The sequence below is a fragment of the Xenopus laevis genome, chromosome 6L, assembly GCF_017654675.1.
Source record: "Xenopus laevis strain J_2021 chromosome 6L, Xenopus_laevis_v10.1, whole genome shotgun sequence".
Taxonomy (NCBI): Eukaryota; Metazoa; Chordata; class Amphibia; order Anura; family Pipidae; genus Xenopus; species Xenopus laevis.
This window is the reverse complement of record NC_054381.1, coordinates 133318776-133339391: the sequence shown is the minus strand read 5'-3', so window position 1 is coordinate 133339391 and position 20616 is coordinate 133318776. Positions and strand designations below refer to the sequence as shown.

At 40.6% G+C, this 20616-nt stretch overlaps 1 protein-coding gene across 1 annotated transcript in view; it reads left to right on the top strand.

Annotated features, from left to right (window-relative positions):
- The window catches only part of LOC108719310 (protein CROWDED NUCLEI 3), a 44983-nt gene extending 39399 nt beyond the window's left edge, over nt 1-5584 (top strand). The window contains exon 11 of the mRNA XM_018268093.2: nt 5104-5584. Within this exon, the coding sequence (XP_018123582.1) occupies nt 5104-5286 (183 nt within the window). The 3' untranslated portion in view covers nt 5287-5584. The remainder of the gene's footprint in view (nt 1-5103) is intronic.
- The last annotated feature ends 15032 nt before the right edge of the window (nt 5585-20616 follow it).

Below are 20616 nucleotides of genomic sequence, written 5' to 3'. Positions count from 1 at the left end.
GGAAATAATTTTTAATAATATTTAATAAAATGGAGTCTATGGGAGACAGCCATTCCGTAATTCTGAGCTTTCTGGAAAATGAGTTTCCAGATAAAGGATAAAGGTTTCCAGATAAAGGATCCTATACCTGTACATAGCAGCCCCCACAGTCCAACTTAAAAGCGACTGTATTTGGAATCTTACATCAGCTAGAATCCACAGATTGCCAGTCCAGGCCTGAATATAACCTAAAGAATTCAAGGTATGGTCATTTTCCCACTATAAAGAACATACAGTATTCAAGTGGAAAATCACATGTGAACAGGATAACCCCAGTATTCTAGTATGCAGCAATTCTAGTGATGTGATTAGTCAAGAAAATATGCAGCGACTGTACAACTCACTGATGTACTTAGTCAGGACACACCTTGACAGCAGATGGAAGGATTATAATGCTAATGGTCTTACAGTCAACCAAAAGGCTAGAAATGGCACTCATCTGAGATATGGCCTGTCCCTAGGGAGAGTAAGAAATGCATTTAGAGTACTCTTTTGAGGTCCTTTTCCCCCACACATAAAATTAGCATTGATTTTTCTTTTTTAGAAATTCCGGAAAGTCCTTAAAGCGGTAGTTAAAGATTTAGTCCTTGCTCTTCTGATACTTTCAAGCTTTCAAATGGGGGTCACTGAACCCAGAAGCCAAAAAACTATTGCTCCGTGTTTTTATTACTTATCATTCTATTCAGGCCTGTTCCTAGTCATATCCCAGGCTCCCTTTCAAACTGTCAACTGGTTGTTAGGGTTATTTGGCCCCTAGCAACCAGAGAGCTGCTGAAATTTAAAGCTGCTGAACAAAAAGGGAAATAATTTAAAAAAACTGAATTAATAAAAAATTAAGACCAAGTGCAAATTGTCTCAGAATACCACTCTTTACATCGTGCTTAATTTAAAGGTGAACAATCCCTTAAAAGAGTGCAATCTTGCAGCAGGTTTACATTTAATAATGATACTCTATAAACAGGTTCTGACCCCAATGACTTGTGTAACAGACAAGTACTAGACTCCATTTAAGTGCAAAATGATCTTAGGAAAAATCCCTATTGTAAATCTGTTTCATAGATGTTTTGCTTTAGTTGGGCTTATTTAACCTCTTTGATCTCCTTCCTTTGCGTATTACGACTTTTAACTATTATGCTATTAAAATTTCAATTGTCTTAGGGTCATTTTAAGGATATTTTAAAATTGCAGAGGTACAAATTGCTTGGATGTTGAATAATAGGGCTTCTTTACAATCAAAGGGATAAAACAAATGCAATTCACCTTTTTCCCCTAAAATGCTGCATTTTCCCCCAAGAATTCCAGCATGATAGCAGAGGCACACTGAATAATGCTGATTCCACTAGCAGCACCCTAATCCCTCAACCACTCTACCAACACATTTTTGTCAATTCTAAATCAGCTTCGACCACATCATATTGCAGTGAATCATATGCCTGAAATAAATTATTCCATACAATCCTCATAATACAAATGTAATGTAACAGTGGCAACATGATACTATAATCATAGCACTCATCAGGGAAAGATAATTATAATATTATTGTACAGGTATGGGGGTCTGTTATCCAGGAAGCTCCAAATTACAGAAAGGCTGTCTCCATTTTATCCAAATAATCCCCATTTTCAAAAATGATTTCCTGTAGTTGATCCAAACTAAGATATAATTAATCATTATTGGAAGCAAAATCAGCCTATTGGGTTTATTTAATGTTTACATGATTTTTAGTAGACTTAGGGTTAGTCCACATGAGGAGATTCGGGGAGATTTAGTCGCCTGGCGACTAATCGCCTCTTCTTCTGGGGGACAATCTCCCCGAACTGCCTTTGTGTGTCTTCCCATCCGCTATAATGAAAAGTCGCCTGCGCTAACGTGAGGCAACTTTGGGCGACTTCAGAAAACGCAGCGCTGTGTGTGCTTTAGCGCAGGTGACTTTTCATTATAGCAGGAAGACACACGAAGGCAGTCGCCCAGAAGAAGAGGCCATTAGTCACAGGCGACTAAATCTCCACGAATCTCCTCGTGTGGACTAACCCTTAAGGTATCAAATTATGGAAAGATCAGTTATCCGGAAAAACCCGGGCTCTGAGAATTTTGGATAACAAATCCCATACCTGTACTTGAAAAGAGAAGGAAATACTGGAATTTAGCAATTTCATTTGTGTGACCTGTTTTATGGGAATCAGTTGGGCCATTTTAGGCCCATGGCAGATTAAAATAATTGGGGCTAGGAAAACTGTGTAGGACCAAGAGCTCCAGGGGTTCCCAGATCAAAAGCTTATACATCAAATGAAAAGCCTGACTAACCAGAGCTGGCTCCGGCCAAGGCAACTGCATTAAGGTGATTAAAACCCACCCCCCATCTAATCTGCTAAATCTTGACTACCAGCTGTGCTCCCTTCCTCTTTAACTGGCCATAGATGCAAAGATATTATCGTACGAATCGAGGATTTGTACGATTTTCAGACCGTGTGGAGAGTCCCGACATTTTTCATCCGGCTGAGATCAGTCGTTTGGTCGATCGGACAGGTTAAAAGATTTGTGTCCGCTGCTGATAATATCTCTGCGTGTATTGCCAATCGTACGATTTTCAGAGGGAGACCAGCTTTTGTTGGACATAACTTTCGTACAATTGCTCTCAGGGGCAGAACATCGGCTGATCTGTTCTTTTGTACTTTATTTGATTAGAATGGTTAGTGGCAGGTCGGGAGATGGGGAAGTCGGATATTTGGATCTATGGCCAGCTTTAGGGCAGAGACACACGGGCAGATTCGGGGAGCTTAGTTGCCTGGCGACAAATCTCCTCTTCTTCAGGGCGACTAATCTACCCAAACTGCCTTCCCGTCGGCTAGAATGAAAATTGCAGATGTAATGGCACTTGGAGCGATTTATTTTCAGAAGCCGCCCGCAGTTTCCTCGTGAGGCAACTTTGGGCAACTTTGATCAACAATCCGCTGAAATAATTGCAATGGAAAAGCGGTATCAACTGTGATAAAATTATTATAATAAGGGATAAAATCCCATTACAATTAATATGCATAGTAAGTGTTCGTAGTACCTTAATATCATATATAAATAAAGTCCAGTTCTAATAAATATACATGAATGATGTTCTTTATAATAAGATAACATCTCAATATCACATAAAACAGTAATGGGCAGATTTATCAAGGGTTGAATTTCGAATTCATGAGAGTTTTTTTAAAACTCCCATAATCTCCCATGAACTCAAAAATTCGGCCAATCAAATTTATTAAAAAATTTTTTCGAAACTCGGGTTAATAGGATTGACCCGAAAACTCGAATCAAATTAAAATCAAATTCGATTTGAGTTTTAAAAACTCGGTTTGAGTTTTTTTCTCTCAAAAAAACACGAATGTCAGGAAGGCAGCAAACAACTCCAAATTGATCCCAGGACGTCTCCCATTGACTAAAACCATAATTCACCAGGTGTTAGGTGGCGAATAGTCAAATTTTAGTTTGTAAACGGCCAGAGTATGATAAATCTCAGAAGAATTCCCTAGTCGAATTTGATAGTTTTGGCCATAAAAAAAACTAAAAGGTTTGAATTCGAAATTCAAATTTTCACTTCGACCCTTGCTAAATCTGCCCATAAGTCTTATTGCATACTGTGTGTTGAAATTCCAGAGATGATCCATGGTGAGTTACTAACAATGTCTGCTCCACTTCTGTAAAGGAATGTCTATACTGGTCCCCAATCTTTTTTTTAAATGCTGGACCTCAAAATTATAGTGTGCTAGGCCTAGCAGACACAACATGCCCACTGAGATCAATTATTACATTTCCAGAAGGAAAGATACTTTAGACTGCTAGTCAATAATAAGGAAATGTCCAAGGATATAAGAGCTAGATATTGTGATTTTTGTGCATACCAAAAGTAACTACCAGTTCAGACATTTTGGAGAGAATTCGTATTTGGAATGGAATTACAACTATGTGCCTTAAAGGCAGGTAGTAACACAACGTGCCAGGGATAACAGGAATTAACTCTGTGAATGTTATTTGCCAACAAACCTAATTATTGACCCTATTTACTTTTAACCTTTCCTTTATTTGTAAAACAAATAATTAAACAATTTATGTATTATGAGTTGACTCAAAACCCAGGGAGCACTCTGGGACCCAGACTCGGGAATCCTTTGACTATTTGTTTGATGACAAGTCTTAGTGCCCAGAAGGGCAGGTAAGGGTGGTGGACGTATTTACAAAGAATGGTGCGAGGCTGGAGTTTACAGACCAAAGGCACAGTGCATATAAGGAAAATAGTCATAGCAAGGCAAAGGTCAGTTTCACAGAAGCAAGCAAAGGGCGGACAAGAGGGAAGGCAAGTAAGGACTGGGAGCAGGAGTCAGGAACCTTGAGCGCGAGAACTAAGGAGCCAGGAATATAAACAGGGACAAAAAACTATGAAATTGAATATGGATCAAAGGCATAGCAATGTGGCATAGCAATTAGAGCATAGCTGCTCTGGAGTTCCACTTTCCTTTCAAACTCCAAAAACATAGTGTGCATGTTGCCCACTGGGGCAAGTACTGATGTGATAATGTATAATGTCTGTAAGACCAGCAACACCGAGATCTCTTGTGATATACTCAAATCTGTATTGTGAAATCACATGCAGAATTCTGCTGGAGCAACACTATTAACTGATGCTTTTGAAAAAAACATTTTTTCTGATGACAGTATCCCTTTTAGTCACAAGGAGTTCCATGATCATATAAAAGCACACGGCCGAACACCTATTAGTTGCAATTCCACAAAATGCACCCTGCACTTTACCCATGTTAATAAATGCAGCGCAAGGCAGAATGGGTGCAACTGCTTTCAATATGGTATTTACAGTATGTGCCTGGCACTTGCAGTAGTAAATCAGACCCTATTTAGTCTATTTCATCTTTCACTTCCTCCAAAAGATAGAATAAATGACTTCTAGTACTGTGACTCATGCCTCATCATCATAGCTCACAATGAATTCCCTTTTTACCCACTTCTACGCACCATCACCTTAGTGCAATAGAAAACACAAATGTCTTTATTATTCCCAGATTGCTGACAGAGATAACGAAATCCGTCGCATGCAAGGTCATGTGGACAGCTTGTGCTACGATATGAATAGCCTGCAGCTTCGGAGGGATGTGAAGGAGTCTTCGCAGAAAGAAGCCTGGAAGCAGCTTTCTAACATCACTCAGAGTGTCCACCAGCTTGCAGAAGAGATGAGCTTCAAGTAACCTCTGTCTTCTACGAGTTGCACAAAGTCTGTTATATATAAGATTATTTGGGAGATATTGAGTCATGTTGCCATATGCAGGAAATAGTGTGTGTGTGTTGGGGGTGAGGGGGTCAGCTAGTTTATTACTAGGTATGATAGCCCCAGTTACATAAATCCACAGTCAGCTTTTCACTTTGGTGTGCTTAAGGTCAGAGACACACGTTCAGATTCAGGGAGATTAGTCGCCCGGCGACAAATCTCCTCTTTGGGGCGACTTATCTCCGCCAAATTGCCTCCCGCCGGCTAGAATGTAAATTGCCAGCTGGATGAGACTTGGAACGCTTCGTTTTCCGAAGTTGCCTCACGAGGAAACTTCAGAAAAGGAAGCTCTCCGAGTGCCAACCCACCGGCGATTTACATTCTAGCCGGCGAGAGGCAGTTCGGGGAGATGTCACCCCGAAGAAGAGGAGATTTGTGGCCGGGCGACTAATCTCCCCGAATCTGAGCGTGTGCCCTGACCCTAAAGGGGTTGCTCACCTTCAGTTTGACTTTTAGTGGGGCATAGACATTGATATTCTGAGACAATTTGCAATTGGGTTTTCATTTTTTTAATTGTTTTGTGGTTTTTCCCTAATTTCACTATTTTGTTCAGCAGCGCTTCAGTTTGGAATTTCAGCAGCTCTCTGGATGTTAGGGTCTTGTTTACCTTAGCAACCAGGCAGTGGTTGAAATGAGAGACAGGAATATGATTAGTGGATGAAATGAATATAAATATAAGGAATAAAAAATAACAATAATAATACAATTTTTAGCTCACAGACCAAAGGTTTTTGGCTAACGAGATCAGTGACTTCCCATTTTAAAACTCGAACTGAGAAAAACTATAAAAAAAAGGGAAAAAAAGAAGACCAATTGCAAAGTTGCCAGGAATAGGACATTCTGAAATGTACTGGATATTAACTTAAAGGCAAGCCACCCCTTTAATAACTATATATATGCAGCTGCATTGTACTTAGTGATTGGCTAGACAATTTAGTTATAGAGCAAGAGAAACGCTATCCATGCACTGAAAAGTAAATACTATACTCTTTATCTAAAACGTGCTAAATGGTATATACAGCAGCCATTTATATTGATAATGAAACATTTTGTTTAATATGTTTTTTTTTAATAATGAAATAACATGAGTTAATATTCACACACTTTGTGCTCTTTTATTATTGTAGATGTGTTTTCTTTGTTGAAATGGCAGTAAGAGACCAGATTGCAAGTAGAAGGATGGAAGTAAATTTAGTCCTTTTTGACATTTTTAGTAGGCAATTAAATAACTGCAGGCAAAACACAGAGATGGTCACATGTGCCATTGCCCTGGTGTTGGTATGCAAACATATCATTATTATGACCCACTAGTTTTTGCAAACATTGCTCCAGTGTAGCAGCCCATGGTGACTGGATGACGGCTCTATAAGTTAAGCCATGCCCATCCAACAAGCTATAAGCAATCAGTGCAATCCCATTGGTTATCCTTTGCTCTATCAGGCATGACATTTGTCTAATTATTTCAGTGTGAGGTCATGGACTGTCCTGAAAGTGACAGAAGCTATACACAGCCTTGCACTTTTCTGTTGAAACACTTGGCTAGTGGACTGTCCAGCCAAATCAGCAGACTTTAGGTAACCATGCGTGTGGCCTCATCATGCACTCTTTCATCTGTTGGCCCAAATGGATCTCACAAAAGACAGCCTAGCCTGTCTGTGAACAACTTTAGACACTGAAAACAAATGTCTCACATCTGCTGGTCCTCCTGTCCACTTATTAGAACTTAATGGGAAGACATTAGGGGAATGACACAATTAATAGTGGGCAATGACATCCTGGAAATCCCCCTTATATCCTGTTGTTTCATGTTGACAAGCCACTTTCTACTTTTACATTTATTTGATGCAGTTGAACTATTGATCCCTCAACGGTGAAAGCAAAGAACAGTCCCAACTATGCAGGATTTGGCTCAGAGACATAGAGGAAATAGATTGGAAGAATAGTCTGTCTCTCTCTGAGCCCAAGAAGAACACTGCATTTAGTGGGGGTTGGTAGGACTCCAATAGGGTTGCCACCTTTTCTGGAAAAAAATACCGGCCTTCCTATATTTTTATGGTTTTTCCCTATAAATAACATTGGCATCAAGCAACATTTTTAACGGCCAGGCCGGTGAAATACCAGCCAGGTGGCATCCCTAGACTCCAATAGCTTTCTTTTACATAGCTATATAGTAAGTTAGGTTGAAAAAAGACACACGTCCATCAAGTTCAACCTTTTAACTCTATTTTAACCTTCCTAACAGTTGACCAGAGGAAGGCAAAAACCCCATCTGAAGCCTCTCCAATTTGCCTCAGAGGGGGGAAAAATTCCTTTCTGACTCCAAGATGGCAATCGGACTAGTCCCTGGATCAACTTGTACTATGAGCTATCTCCCATAACCCTGTATTCCCTCACTTGCTAAAAAGCAATCCAACCCCTTCTTAAAGCTATCTAATGTATCAGCCTGTACAACTGATTCAGGGAGAGAATTCCACATCTTCACAGCTCACTGTAAAAAACCCCTTCCAAATATTTAGGCCGAACCTCCTTTCTTCTAATCAGAACGGGTGACCTTGTGTCAGCTGGAAACAACTTCTGGTAAATAAAGCTTTAGCTTTTGTTATCCAGCATCGGGGCATAATAAATCCAGAAAAAAAGGTTTTTTTTAAGACCGAAAATTTGAGTTTTGACTGTAAAATACCCTCAAAAACTCGAATTTTTCAGGTAAAAATCAACTTGGCCTCTTATAAAAAAAACCCCTATAAAGTCTCCAGGATTCATACTTAGCTTGTGAACAAACACACAGTAACACTTTGGTGCAAAAGGACATATGGATACATTTGTATCTTTGCCCCCTATATTTTATAGTAGCCTTAGAGGCAGGCCCAGATTGGCAATCTGTGGGGTCTGGCAAATGCCAGAGGGGCTGCTATATGGTGCCATAGAAAGTCACTATTTAGTGGGCTGGTGGGGGCTGTCTGGGCCTCTATGAGGGCTGATTGGGCCTCTGTGTACCTGAAAAGCCAGGGCCTATTTTAATTCTCAGTCCGGACCTGCTTAGAGGCAGCGCTAAAATGTTTGATATCACACCCCTTAAATTAGAAATTAGCCTGTGTGCCATTGTCTTTCACAGAAGACCCATCAGAATTATTCACTCACCTGGTGTCTCGAATATAATGTCCTACGTTTGTCCATCAGGCTGTCATTAGGATTTTGTATTTAAGAATAGCTGGAAGAGGTAAAAGAATGTAGTCGAAATATTCCTCAACTAGGCAGCCAAATAGGACCATAAATGACACTCTCCATAGAGGACTAATTAACGATTTATGCATAGGAGAGAGAGAGAGAGAGAGAGAGAGAGAGAGAGGGAGGGAGGTATGGGACATGTTATGTAGAAAGCTCAGAACCCTGAAGCTTTCCAGATAACGGGTCTTTCTGAAATTTGGATCTCCATACCTTTTGTCAACTAAAATTGATGAAACCCAATAGTTTTGCTTCAAATAAGAATTCATTATACCTTACTTGGGATCAAGTACATCATACTGTTGTATTATTACAGAGTAAAAGGAGATCATTCTTAAAAATTAGAATTATTTGCATGAAAAGGAATCTAATTTAGAACTTTCTGGAAAACTAGTTTCCAGATAACAGATTATATACCTGTAAGGGTATAGTATACCCTAAAGGGTATAGTGGCCATTATTTTATTCTGAATTATTAGATAATTCTAATTCTAATGTTTTTCTCCGCACGCTTGTCCATCATGTTACTGATTTTGCAAATCATTTATTTTAGCTGATCAGTAGCGATCCTAGAGGGGGACGGGCCCTGGTGCGTGATGCGCAGCCGGGCCCCACTCCCTCCATACGGCCGCATTTCTCAGTGGCACACGGACTGCCGGGGGGCCCTGAGGGGGTGCGGGCCCTGGCCCGCTCGCACCCCCTGCTCCCCCGGTAGTTCCACCACTGTAGCTGATGCTAAAATAAATAGGTGCTAAAATGGTTTCAGTGAGAGCTGACAGGGCAGATGACGGTGCTCTCTATATTCCAATGGTGTATTGGTCTCTATCTACAACCCGCAGAGTGTTTTCGATGTAGCCATACAAGAAGTCAGTTGCAATAATGCTGCCAAATGTGTCCATATGTTGGACGGAGCTACTGAAAGGGGAAAAAAGTAGAGGCAGAATATTTCCAGCAGGAAGCTTCAACATTGTCAGTCTCGCCAGCAACCTGTCTTCTACTCGTCCTCTGGACAAAAGGGTCGTATGCAATTCAAACTCTAAATATTATTATTTGGCCCTAAGTCAAAAAGTTCTTCATGCAACGCTGGCACTAAAGGTCTCTAATTAGATTATACATTGTATAATATTGATTGCTTCAAGGAAATGCAAAGGCTGCCAGTTATACACCGCTGTGGCACAATGATGTCTGTATATAGCAGCACCCAAACTCAATGCTAACAACTGCTATTTTGATAATAGTTGCCCAGGATATGCGCAGTTGTGAGATATGACATAAAGTGGCAGTTTAGCTTTACTGCAATACCAGCTGCCCATATGTCACTTTCTCTCATGTTCATCATTTCCATGTTCAAGACTGACCTACACTAATGTGGCCTTTCTCTCCCCATAGGGCAAAGTGTCAATAGAGAGAGAGCAGCTTTATATTTCCCACACAGTCCAATCAGGAAATGACCTTGCCATTAGTGGGAAACAAACAAAAAAGGGCAGAATATTGATAAATACATATTTCCATTTGAAAGATTTGTGCTTTTGTGCAGTTTACTTCTCTATATAGCAGAGATATCTTTAATCTAGAGCAGCGGTCCCTGTCCTTTTTTTACCTGTGAGCAACATTCAAATGTAAAAGATAGTTGGAGAACAACACAAGCATGAAAAAGTTCCTGGGGTGGCAAATAAGGCATATGATTGGCTGTTTTGTAGTCCCTATGTGGACTGACATCCTAAAGGAAGATCCGATTGGCAGTACACCATGTTTTTATGCAACCAACACTTGCCTCCAAACCAGGAATTGAAAAACAAGCTCCTGCTTTGAGACCACTGTAAGCAACATCCAAGAGGTTGGTGAGCAACATGTTACTCATGAGCCACTGGTTGGGAATCCACTGTTTCCCAGAGCAAGTTTCACCAGATAGGATCACATTGGGTGATATTGTGACAGACAGGATTATTATTCTGAGAGATGATTTAAGGAATGACTGAGTATCTATGTTTCTATACAGCTTGGTGTTACAATCTCAACTATGCAGATATGCATGCATGTTCTCTTTGTGCTAGTGCACCCCACTATAAACATCAGATTGCCATAGTTCAACATGAAATAAGACACATGAGTTATACTAGAGATAACAAAGTTGGACACCTGAAGACCAGCCATTCTGAGTATAGCAGAAGCCTTAATCTATAGTTAGGACACTATTTAGCCAACAATGTTACATCCTTGGTGGAGCTGTATGGAAATGGGGGAAGGCCACCAAGGGATCAAGATCTCTGAGCAATAAAGTGACAGCTTTCTGGCAACACATTGGGATGCAGTCATTGTATATCCCCAGAGAGACACAACCATCTGCACATATATATACTGTTCAGGGAGAAACTAACCAGTTATATGGTAAGGACATCTTTTCAAATACAGCTTGAATTCTATATTTCAGGTGCCCCTTCCCAGTCTTTCTGTCTAGGTAATCAGCCCAATACCTCTTTTAACTGCACCCTGAGACACTGTATAAATCCATTAAAAGTGCTTCATCTTGCCACATTGCTTCTAAACCCCCCTGATCTCTGGCATATACCTACTTAAGATATAATTTCTCTGCTTTAAACTGATGTTTCTCTGCTATCAACTGATCATTTGCAACAGACAACTTGTATCTTCCCATGACTATGCAATCAGAAATTATGAGAATACCTCCAGGTCTGACACAATGGTGGGGGGGGGGGAGCTGCTGCCCCCACAGGAGGGTGTAAATTATATAAATCAGGCATGCCAACATTCGGCCCTCCAAGCATTGTTCTACTACAGCTCTCAGCATCTTGCAAGGTAGGTCTGCAGTTTGGACAAAATTAAAGTATAAGTCCTTTTGACTTTTATCTACTTTCCTTCCCACTAACAGTCCCTAGGAACCTTTATAATGGCATGTTAATATATAGTGAATAAAGTACCCCCTCTTGTAAAATATAAGGATATTATAAGTTACCGAGGAGTTTCATGACCATATAAAAACACGAGGCCGAAGGCCGAGTGTTTTTATACAGGTCATGGAACTCCGAGGTAACTTCTAATATCCTCATATTTTGCAACAGGGGGTACTTTATTTATTATAATACACACGTTTCAGTGAGTCATGTGACAGAAATGACATCAGAACTCACCGTTTATAACTGATGACATCAGAACTCACCGTTTATAAGGATATAATTTACAGGATATTCATGGCTTTTGTGTATTATATAAATGATAATCTATTAGTTTAGGAAATAAATTACAACAGTGAAGGTGCCCATAGCAACAAAGCAACACATCATATCTTTGCTTTCGTTTTTTAACTATTCATAGACAACCAATGGCTGATTGATTTTTATGGATACATTCACTGGTGCAATTTAATATGTTAGTAAATGAGCACACTTTATAAAAGCTCCCAACTCAGTGAGTCGGCATCTTATTGGCCAATGCATCACCAGATATTGATGGGGCAGGTTTGAAAATCCAGTTGGGTGAGGACCACATATGATGTCCTCCTCTCATAAATGTTCATTATGTGCCCCCCTTATGATCAAGCTGCTGAGCAAGGGGCAAAATATTTAGATCAACCCAATTTGCTGCAGCATGTTGGTGGCTAAATCAAGCAAAGCTCATCTGGTGACCTTACTTAGCTTATATCAGGTATCAGAGATACTTTACAAAAGCTTTCTGGGAAATAGAAACAGACTTTAAAAATTATAACTAAACTCTGTATATAATGCAATAAGAAGCAGAGATCATTTGCTATATTACAGGGATTGTTTGTTCATATATTGCAATATATTCAAACTGGCCAGCTTTGGCAAGTCATATCTGGTCTGGCCAGTCCTTTTATCTGATTTTTATGATTTAATTATACAGGTTTATAGAGCACGTTTTACCTGCATATTACTCTTCCAAGGTTAAACAATCCCCAGTGGTTGACCCTTGGACACCAAAGAGATCACTTTACAGAATCTAGAAATGATATGGTGCATTGGGTGTGTGACCATATCATTTATTCAGTAACAAAAAAAATGCTGGAATTTATTTGCTATTGTAACACTTGAATAGGGTGGATATAGAGTATTTCCCAGCTTATGGAACAAACCCTGCAGTGGGAGGATGCTGGGAGCTTAGTAATGGCACAGTTGGTGTGCCACAGATTAGCTATTACTGGCAGCAGATATTAAAGCATTAACCAGGCTCACCAGTTATGTATGAAACAGTAATCAATGCTTTTCCCAGACTGCCACATTACCATCCAGTTACATTCTTATTTATAGCTAAATCCCAAGTCCAGGTAGACATCAGAAACAGTATAATAACAGAAACTGGGAAACCAAATGCCCCAAAAATATCAGGCCATTGTGATTTGCTGGCATTGCTGTGGGTAAAAGATATGAATAACATGGGGGCAAATTCACTAAAGGACGAAGCGCCTAACGCTAGCGTTAATTCGCTAGCGTAGCGCATTTCCGTTAATTGGCCAATTCACTAACGGATGCTGGCGAAATTCGCTAGTGTTACTTCGCACCCTTACGCCAGGCGAATTTGCGCAACGGACGTAACTACGCAAATTCACTGACCCGCGAATTATTCTGAACACTACCTTTTACGCCAGACTTCCTTCGCCACCTCAGACCAGGCAAAGTGCAATACAATTTTCTAAGTCCCAAAAAACGCTGGCGTTTTTTCTTTTTTTATGGGTGATAGGCTGAAAAAGATCGAAAAATTTTTTGGGGCTACCCTCCTTCCCCCATACATTTCCTAACTCATGGCACCTTAACTATACAGTGGGCACATGTGTAGGGCAAAATAAAAATTGTATTTGCTGTTTTGAAGGTTTCCCAGGCTTGTGTAGTGCTGCTACATATACCTCCATTGTAACTTCAATTTGGCGCCGTATGCAAATTAAGCATCGCTAGCGTAACTTCGCTTTGCTTGGCGAATTAACGCTAGCGCAACTTCGCAACCTTACGCTTCCCCTGAGCGCAACTTTGGATTTCAGTGAATTTGCGTAGCCCTGGCGAAAATACACCTGGCGAAATGCGGCGAAGCGGACGCTGGTGCAACTACGATTCTTAGTGAATTTTCCCCATAAAGTCTTTTGAAGGCAATGTCACATGATTACACAATTCATAGGTTTTACCTGTGGTGATTCCAGTTCAGCACAATTAAGAGTAATGGCTGACGGGGAGATTTTGTTGCCCGCAGTAAAGTTGCACTACTGCCGGGCCACAAATCTCCTGAAAATGCATCTCCACTGGCAATAATTGAACTTGTTGGTGGTAAAACCTGCATGTCACAAAGTCACCCAAAGTTTCCTCATGAGGCAACTTCGATTGACTTTGCATAAACCAATCGACATGCAGGTTTTGCAACAGGGGATTTCAATCATTGCCAGTGGAGAAGCATTTTCGGTAGATTTGTGTCCCGCAGTAGTGTAAACAGCAATGTAACTAAGCAGGGTCAGCCTGGGGTGCAGGCCCCCCACTACCCTCCGGACACCCCTGATAGTTACGCCCCTGAGTGCAAAGTCTCCCTGACAGCCATTACCCTAAGGCTTCCGGATGCGAACAGACAAGAAAATCCGGCTAGTGGATTTCAGCAGGCAGATTTCTGGTCCTAGCCTAAAGCTGGCCATACACGGGCAAATTTTGTTGTGTGAAACGAAAGATTTTAGGAATCCGATAAAAATCGTCTACTCGTCTTTACATTGATGTGGTCAAAACAATCGGATCGTTCCGATGAACTCGTCCCATCTGCCGATCGGATGGGTTTAAAAATTCAATCATGAAACGACGAAATCCACCGTTGTATGGAACGAACAGATCATCATTGATAAATGATTGTTCACTGAGCACTGTATTTTGAGGGGCAGGACCATACAAGTTAACAAATGATCCGTCATGCCCGGAAACGATAGCAGTCAATACAAAAAATATAGAGAACACGGAACACTTTTTTTCAAAAACCAAACCAAACATTTATTTGGCCATATATATAAAAAAAAAAACACACAAAAGTGCTGAAATCACAGCTGCATATACATCACTTCCTTTTTCCTGTACAGGTAGCTACATCATTCATACCAGTCGACAACGACACAATGAAATTGCTTCACCCATGGATGGTATATGGTAATCGGCAGAAGTTTGTGTACAATACGATTGTTTACTCCGCAGCGAGCACAATTTGCCCGTGTATGGCCACCTTAGAGGTGACTTCCAGCAGACAGCAAAGTGCACTTTGTCACTATAAGATATACTCTCTGAAATCACAATAGCATGTACTGTATTATACACCCCCTTCTCTCCTCTTCTCTTTTCTGGTCTTCTTCCTTCTTATCTTTTGCTTATTTTCTTTTATCTGCTACCCTCTATTTTTCCTCTCCATCCCATCCCTCACACCCTCTCTTATCTTCCCTTGCCCCTGCTTCTTTGTTCTGAACTTTAACCTACTTAGCAATTTTCTCCCTCTTGTATCTTTCATTTACAATCTTCCCCTTCCTTCACTGTTTATAAAGGTGGCCATACACGGGCAGATTAAAGCTGCCGATATGGGTCCTTTTGACTGATTCGGCAGTTTATCTGCCCATGTATGGGGGCTCCCGATCGGGTCCTCCTGATCGTCATCAAGCCAAAAATCAGCCAGAAATCGATCGGTCAAGTTTGATTTTTTGTACGACCCAGGACTGAATCGGCTAGTTGATGTGGTCCTGCGACCCGTCAGAGCCCATTTATAGTATTGTAATCCAATCGTTTGGCCCCAGGGCCGAACGTTCAGATTCATCCGATATCGCCCAGCTGTTAGTGGGCATATCGGGTTAAGATCCGCTCGTTTGGCGACCTTGCCAAACGAGCGGATCTTATAGTGTATGGCCACCTTAAGGGTAAGGTCACACTGGGAGATTCGGGAAAATGTAGTCGCCCCAAAGAAGAGACGATAAGTCGCCCGTAGTGATGGGTGAATTTATTCACCAGGTGCGAATTTGCAGCAAATTTGCCCATTTCGCCCGGAAGAAGAGGAGATTTGTCGCCGGGCAACTAATCTCCCTGAATCTACCTGTGTGCCCTGATCCTAAACCAAAACAAAATAAATTACCATCAACAGCTCTGGGTTTGTTCACCTTTTAATTAACTTTTAGTATGATTTTGAAAAATGCTATTCTGAGACAATTATCAATTGGTCTTTATTTCTTATTTGCCATTTTTTAATTATAGAGTTTTTTTGGCAGCAGCACTCCAGTTTGGAATTTCAGCAGCTGGTCGCTAGAGTCCAATTTAACTTTGCAACCAGGCAGTGGTTTGAAAGAGAGACCGGAATATGAATAGAGGAGAGGCTTGATTAGAAAAAAAAAAACGCAATAGAAAGTAACAATAAAATTAAAGCCTCATAGAGCAATTGTTTTTCAGCTACTGGGAGTGAGTGACCCCATTTGAAAGCTGAAAAGAGTCGGAAAAGGAATACAAACAATTTAAAAAGTGAACCACACTTTTAACCAGCGGTCAGCCCTGGCAGAGCTGAGGGGGAGGGATTGCACCCCTCCTAACCAATCAGAGCATAAGCACCACATATGCCAACCATATAGAAGAAAGGGTGGGTAAGGAGTGTGTGGAATACCAGATATTAAACCTTCACCTATCAACTGCTATTTTTTACATAGGTATATACATTTAGTGCTGCCCATCATTGTATACTGATTTCTATTATTTACTTTGCACTTTCCATTGTGCTTCTTGGTGAGGGGTTAATTTAATTCATTTGTATAATTTATCATCGTACCAACAACTGAAGGTTATTGACATGATTTTAACTATTATGTTTCTGAATACATTTTACATTTCAATTGGTTTTAGCTTATTGTGTACCTGATCTCCATAGCAGTAGGGAAAAGAAGGCGCAAATATACAGGTATCTTTAGAAAGTTTTACCTCTGTCTCTCTCTCTCTCTCTATTTAGCCGAAGGTAAATGGTTCCCTGTGCAAAGTATTACAGTTGTCGCCTCTCAACAATCAGAAAATCAGAACACAAAATGTATGAAGTATAAAGTCTCAACCCCCAACTACCCACGGCAGGGCTATATTTATCAACTGGTGACAAAAGAGCTCAGCACAGTTCACCAGAGGGAAATTCCACATCATTCAGTTCACTGGTATAGGATTTAGGGGCCTATTGCCCCTTGATAAATATATTCTTAAAACGAGTTGAGAAAGGCCTCTTACAGGCAGGCATTTTCACAGTTTTCCTGCGATCCACCAAAGGGGAGCACAGACTAAAAACGCAGCCACTCTTCCTTATGGACTGTATTGACACATCCAAGCACTGAACTCAGATGGAACACAATGTAGAAATTCAAATGTAGGTGTGGATACAAACAAGCGCAGGCGAATCTGCTGCAAACGGTGCCTTTATTCACGAACATAACCACAGGGTGAAAACATCCACCTGAATGAGCCCTTACCTGTGCAGATATACTGAGGTCCATCATCGTCTTTCCCTGGCCTTAAGGAATGAAGATCCAAATTACGGAAAGTTCTATTATCCAGAAAACCCCAGGTCTCAAACATTCTGGATAATAGGTCCCATACTTGTATCAATCTCGGAAAAATCGGTTCTTTTATTTTTTAAGTTAAAGGGGTAGTTCAACTTTTAATATAATGATTGTTGTTCCTTTTTTATTTTCGCTGTCTGATTGCCAGTGGCTACCAAAAACACAAATTGACTATGACTTTATATTTTGATTGTAATTATTTTGTATGGCTTGTTTGTTTTTTTTCAGGCACTATTCTTTACATCATCAATTTTGACTTCCTCTGTGTTGCCTGGTTACAGGGTAATTAAACCCTAGCAACTAGATAGAAACATAAAATCCAGTTCAGACAGTTGCAGAAAAAACCCTTTCAACAACTGGCTGAGAATAGAGTTGCCACCTGCCTAGGCCGGGGCCGGTATTACAAATTTACCGGCAATGCAGTTGCCGGTAATTTGTAATACCCTTTAAAAAAAGCCCCTGGCCTGCCCCCAATTCGCACAGAACTTACCTTTTTTCCAGCGCTGTGGACATCTCTGCGATGTCGCTCCACCCCTTTTGTGGCACGCCACGTAGCCTGCCCCCCACTGGCCGGTAATATTTTTCAGTAAAGGTGGCAACCCTAGCTGAGAATAATGATCTGTAAATTATACTAAATATAAATTAAATTTTAAGAAGAACTACCCCTTCAAATGAAACACTTGAAAATGTGAAAAACATCTGTGTTTACAGAGTGGAGTGTGATTAAACGTTGAAGTCTCCTTCCCTTCTCTCAAAGCAGATCAGTCTCACAATTAGGGGCACATTTATCAAGGGTCGAATTTCAAGTTCATGGGAGTTATTCTAAACTCCCATGAACTTAGAATTCTTCCAACTGCAATTTATTTTAAAAAAAAAATCAAATTTTTGGTACCTGGGTGAATGGGATTGACCCGTAAACTAGAATTTGAATCGAATTTGATTCGAGTTGTTTTCTCTGAAAAAAACTTGAATGTCAGTAAGGCACCAAACAACTCCAAATTGATCCCAGGATGTCCTTCATAGGCTAAAACAGCATTTCTCAGGTTTTAGGTGGCAAATAGTCGAAGTCAAGTTCTTAAAGGGCCAGTGTATGATTAATTTCAAAAATCGAATTTTTTAAAAAACTCGAATCTAATTTTAACAATTCCCTAGTTGAATTTGACAGTTTTGGCCAAAAAAACCTTGAAAATTCTAAATTTCACTTCGACCCTTGATAAATCTGATTTAAGGGTGGAATTTTGAGTTCATGGGAGTTTGTAAAATGGGATTGACCCGCAAACTCGAATCGAATTCGTTTGGAGTTTTTTTTCCAAAAAAAAACTTGATTTTCAGGAAGGCTGCAAACAACTCCGAATTGATCCCAGGATGTCCCCCATAGGCTAAAACAGCAATTCGGCAGGTTTAAGTTGGAGAATAGTCTAATTTAAATCTCGAGATTAATAAAGATTTCTTTACTTTTGACCTGAAATCCTGTGAGTGCCGCCTTTCTGCATATATATACTTACCTAACCTGGCAGGCACCCAGGTATGTACCGAAGTAAACGGTGTGCACCTTTGGAACTGTGAATATATTATATATATATATATATATATATATATATATATATATATATATATATATATATATAAAATCATCAAAGGATGGACCAGCACTCCAGTTCTGATAAATAATGGTGCTTTTATTCACATATCATCGTGCATCCAACGTTTCGGCCCGCATTGGGGCCTTGATAAAATAATTAATTAGGATGATCAACATTTCGGTCTATATCTTGGCTAGGGGTCTAGGAAGGGAATACAAGTCATTAAAAAAAACATAATAATAATAATAATAATAAAGTACACAAGACAGAATGGATTCTGAACCATCTAAATTTTCCACAGCACGTGGATCGTTTAGGAGTCAGCCCCAAAATATATGCTATTCTGCATTCCTATTGCTCAACTGTCAGCCTCCTGGAGGTGATTTCTGTGAAGTTAACCTTTAAAAAAATATGCAGTAACGAAAAAAAAAGTCCTATAAAAATGAATAGGGAGTTGGGGAATTCCCCTCTAGTGAACTGTGGTGAGCTCCAGTTTCACTCTTTCATAACTATGCCCCATTGTACATAGATTTATTACTGTATTGTTGTCCTACTAATGTATTGTCTGAATGCAAAGCACTGTGCCTACAAGTTGTTATATTAAGAATACATACAGTAAATGCATACAAGTGCTGTTGTTGAGTGTACCTACTGATGGCGAATTATCTCTAGCAGCATTCCATTCATTCCCACATACACTATTGCACGAATGTTGCACCTTATCAAAACTTCACGCGCAATCACACTCCTAGAAACATAGATGTAAGCTGATGTATTGTCAGTGTGGGGAGCTGCCAGATCTGATATTTATTTGGGCAGTTGCCATGACCAGACTTTACAGAAATGCAAGCTGCATATGCACAGAGGGAGGCAGTTGGTTTGAGCCCATACACCTTCCAATAGTCAGGAGCGACTGGGTGGCCAAACAATATTGGCTCCAGCGTGGCCTTTAAGCTGGCCATAGACGCAAAGATCTGATCGTACGAATCCTCCATTCATACGATTTTTGGACTGTGTGTGGAGAGTCCCCACATTTTTTGCCCGGTGTAGATCGGTCGTTTGGTCAATCGGACAGGTTAAAAGATTTCTGTCGGCTGCGGGTAACATCTCTACATGTATTGCCGATCGTACGATTTTCAGTGGGAGAGTGTCACTAGCTTTGGTTGGACATAGATATCGTACGATTGCTGTCAGGGGCAGAACATCGGCTGATCTGTTCTTTAACTACTTTATTTGATCTGAATGGTAAGTGTCAGGTGAGGAGATGGGGGAGTCCGATTGAGGATTCCAACGATCGGATCTTTGCGTCTATGAGCAGCTTTAGAGATATAATGCTGGTGACTGGTGACAGCTGCAGTAAAATGATAGTTGCATTGTACAGAGGAGTAAAGGGCATGTATACAATGGCATGCCACCAAAACAAACTCAGCTCACCCTGATATGAAGTTTATTATAAGAGTAAGAAAGTAAGAGCAGCTTGTCAAGATCTAAATAAAGGGAACAAAGGAGGAGGCTACAATAAGGCAGAAGCACACCAGTTAGGAATGATCCATGTAAACACTGGCTCCAAGCAGGTACATTTGTGTAGAACAATGCCTGTTAGTACTTGTTGTTAAACTACAGCTCTCAGCACCCCAACAGCCGAACACTGGACTACTAGCTCTTCTGCACAGCAGCCACTAATGAACAATGGGACTAACAGAGCAACACGCAGACTATATATCCGTATGGCGGGTGCTAATGCGAGTGCACAGGCAGGTAGATCCAATGTTGGGGTACGGGAGCCCCATGAATTCCGCAGGCTGTACGAGCCGAACCCAAGTCAGTCCATGGCCGGATCCCTTCCCCCAGACTGGGTGCAGTCCCAGCAATGGGGTGAGGCAGAGCAA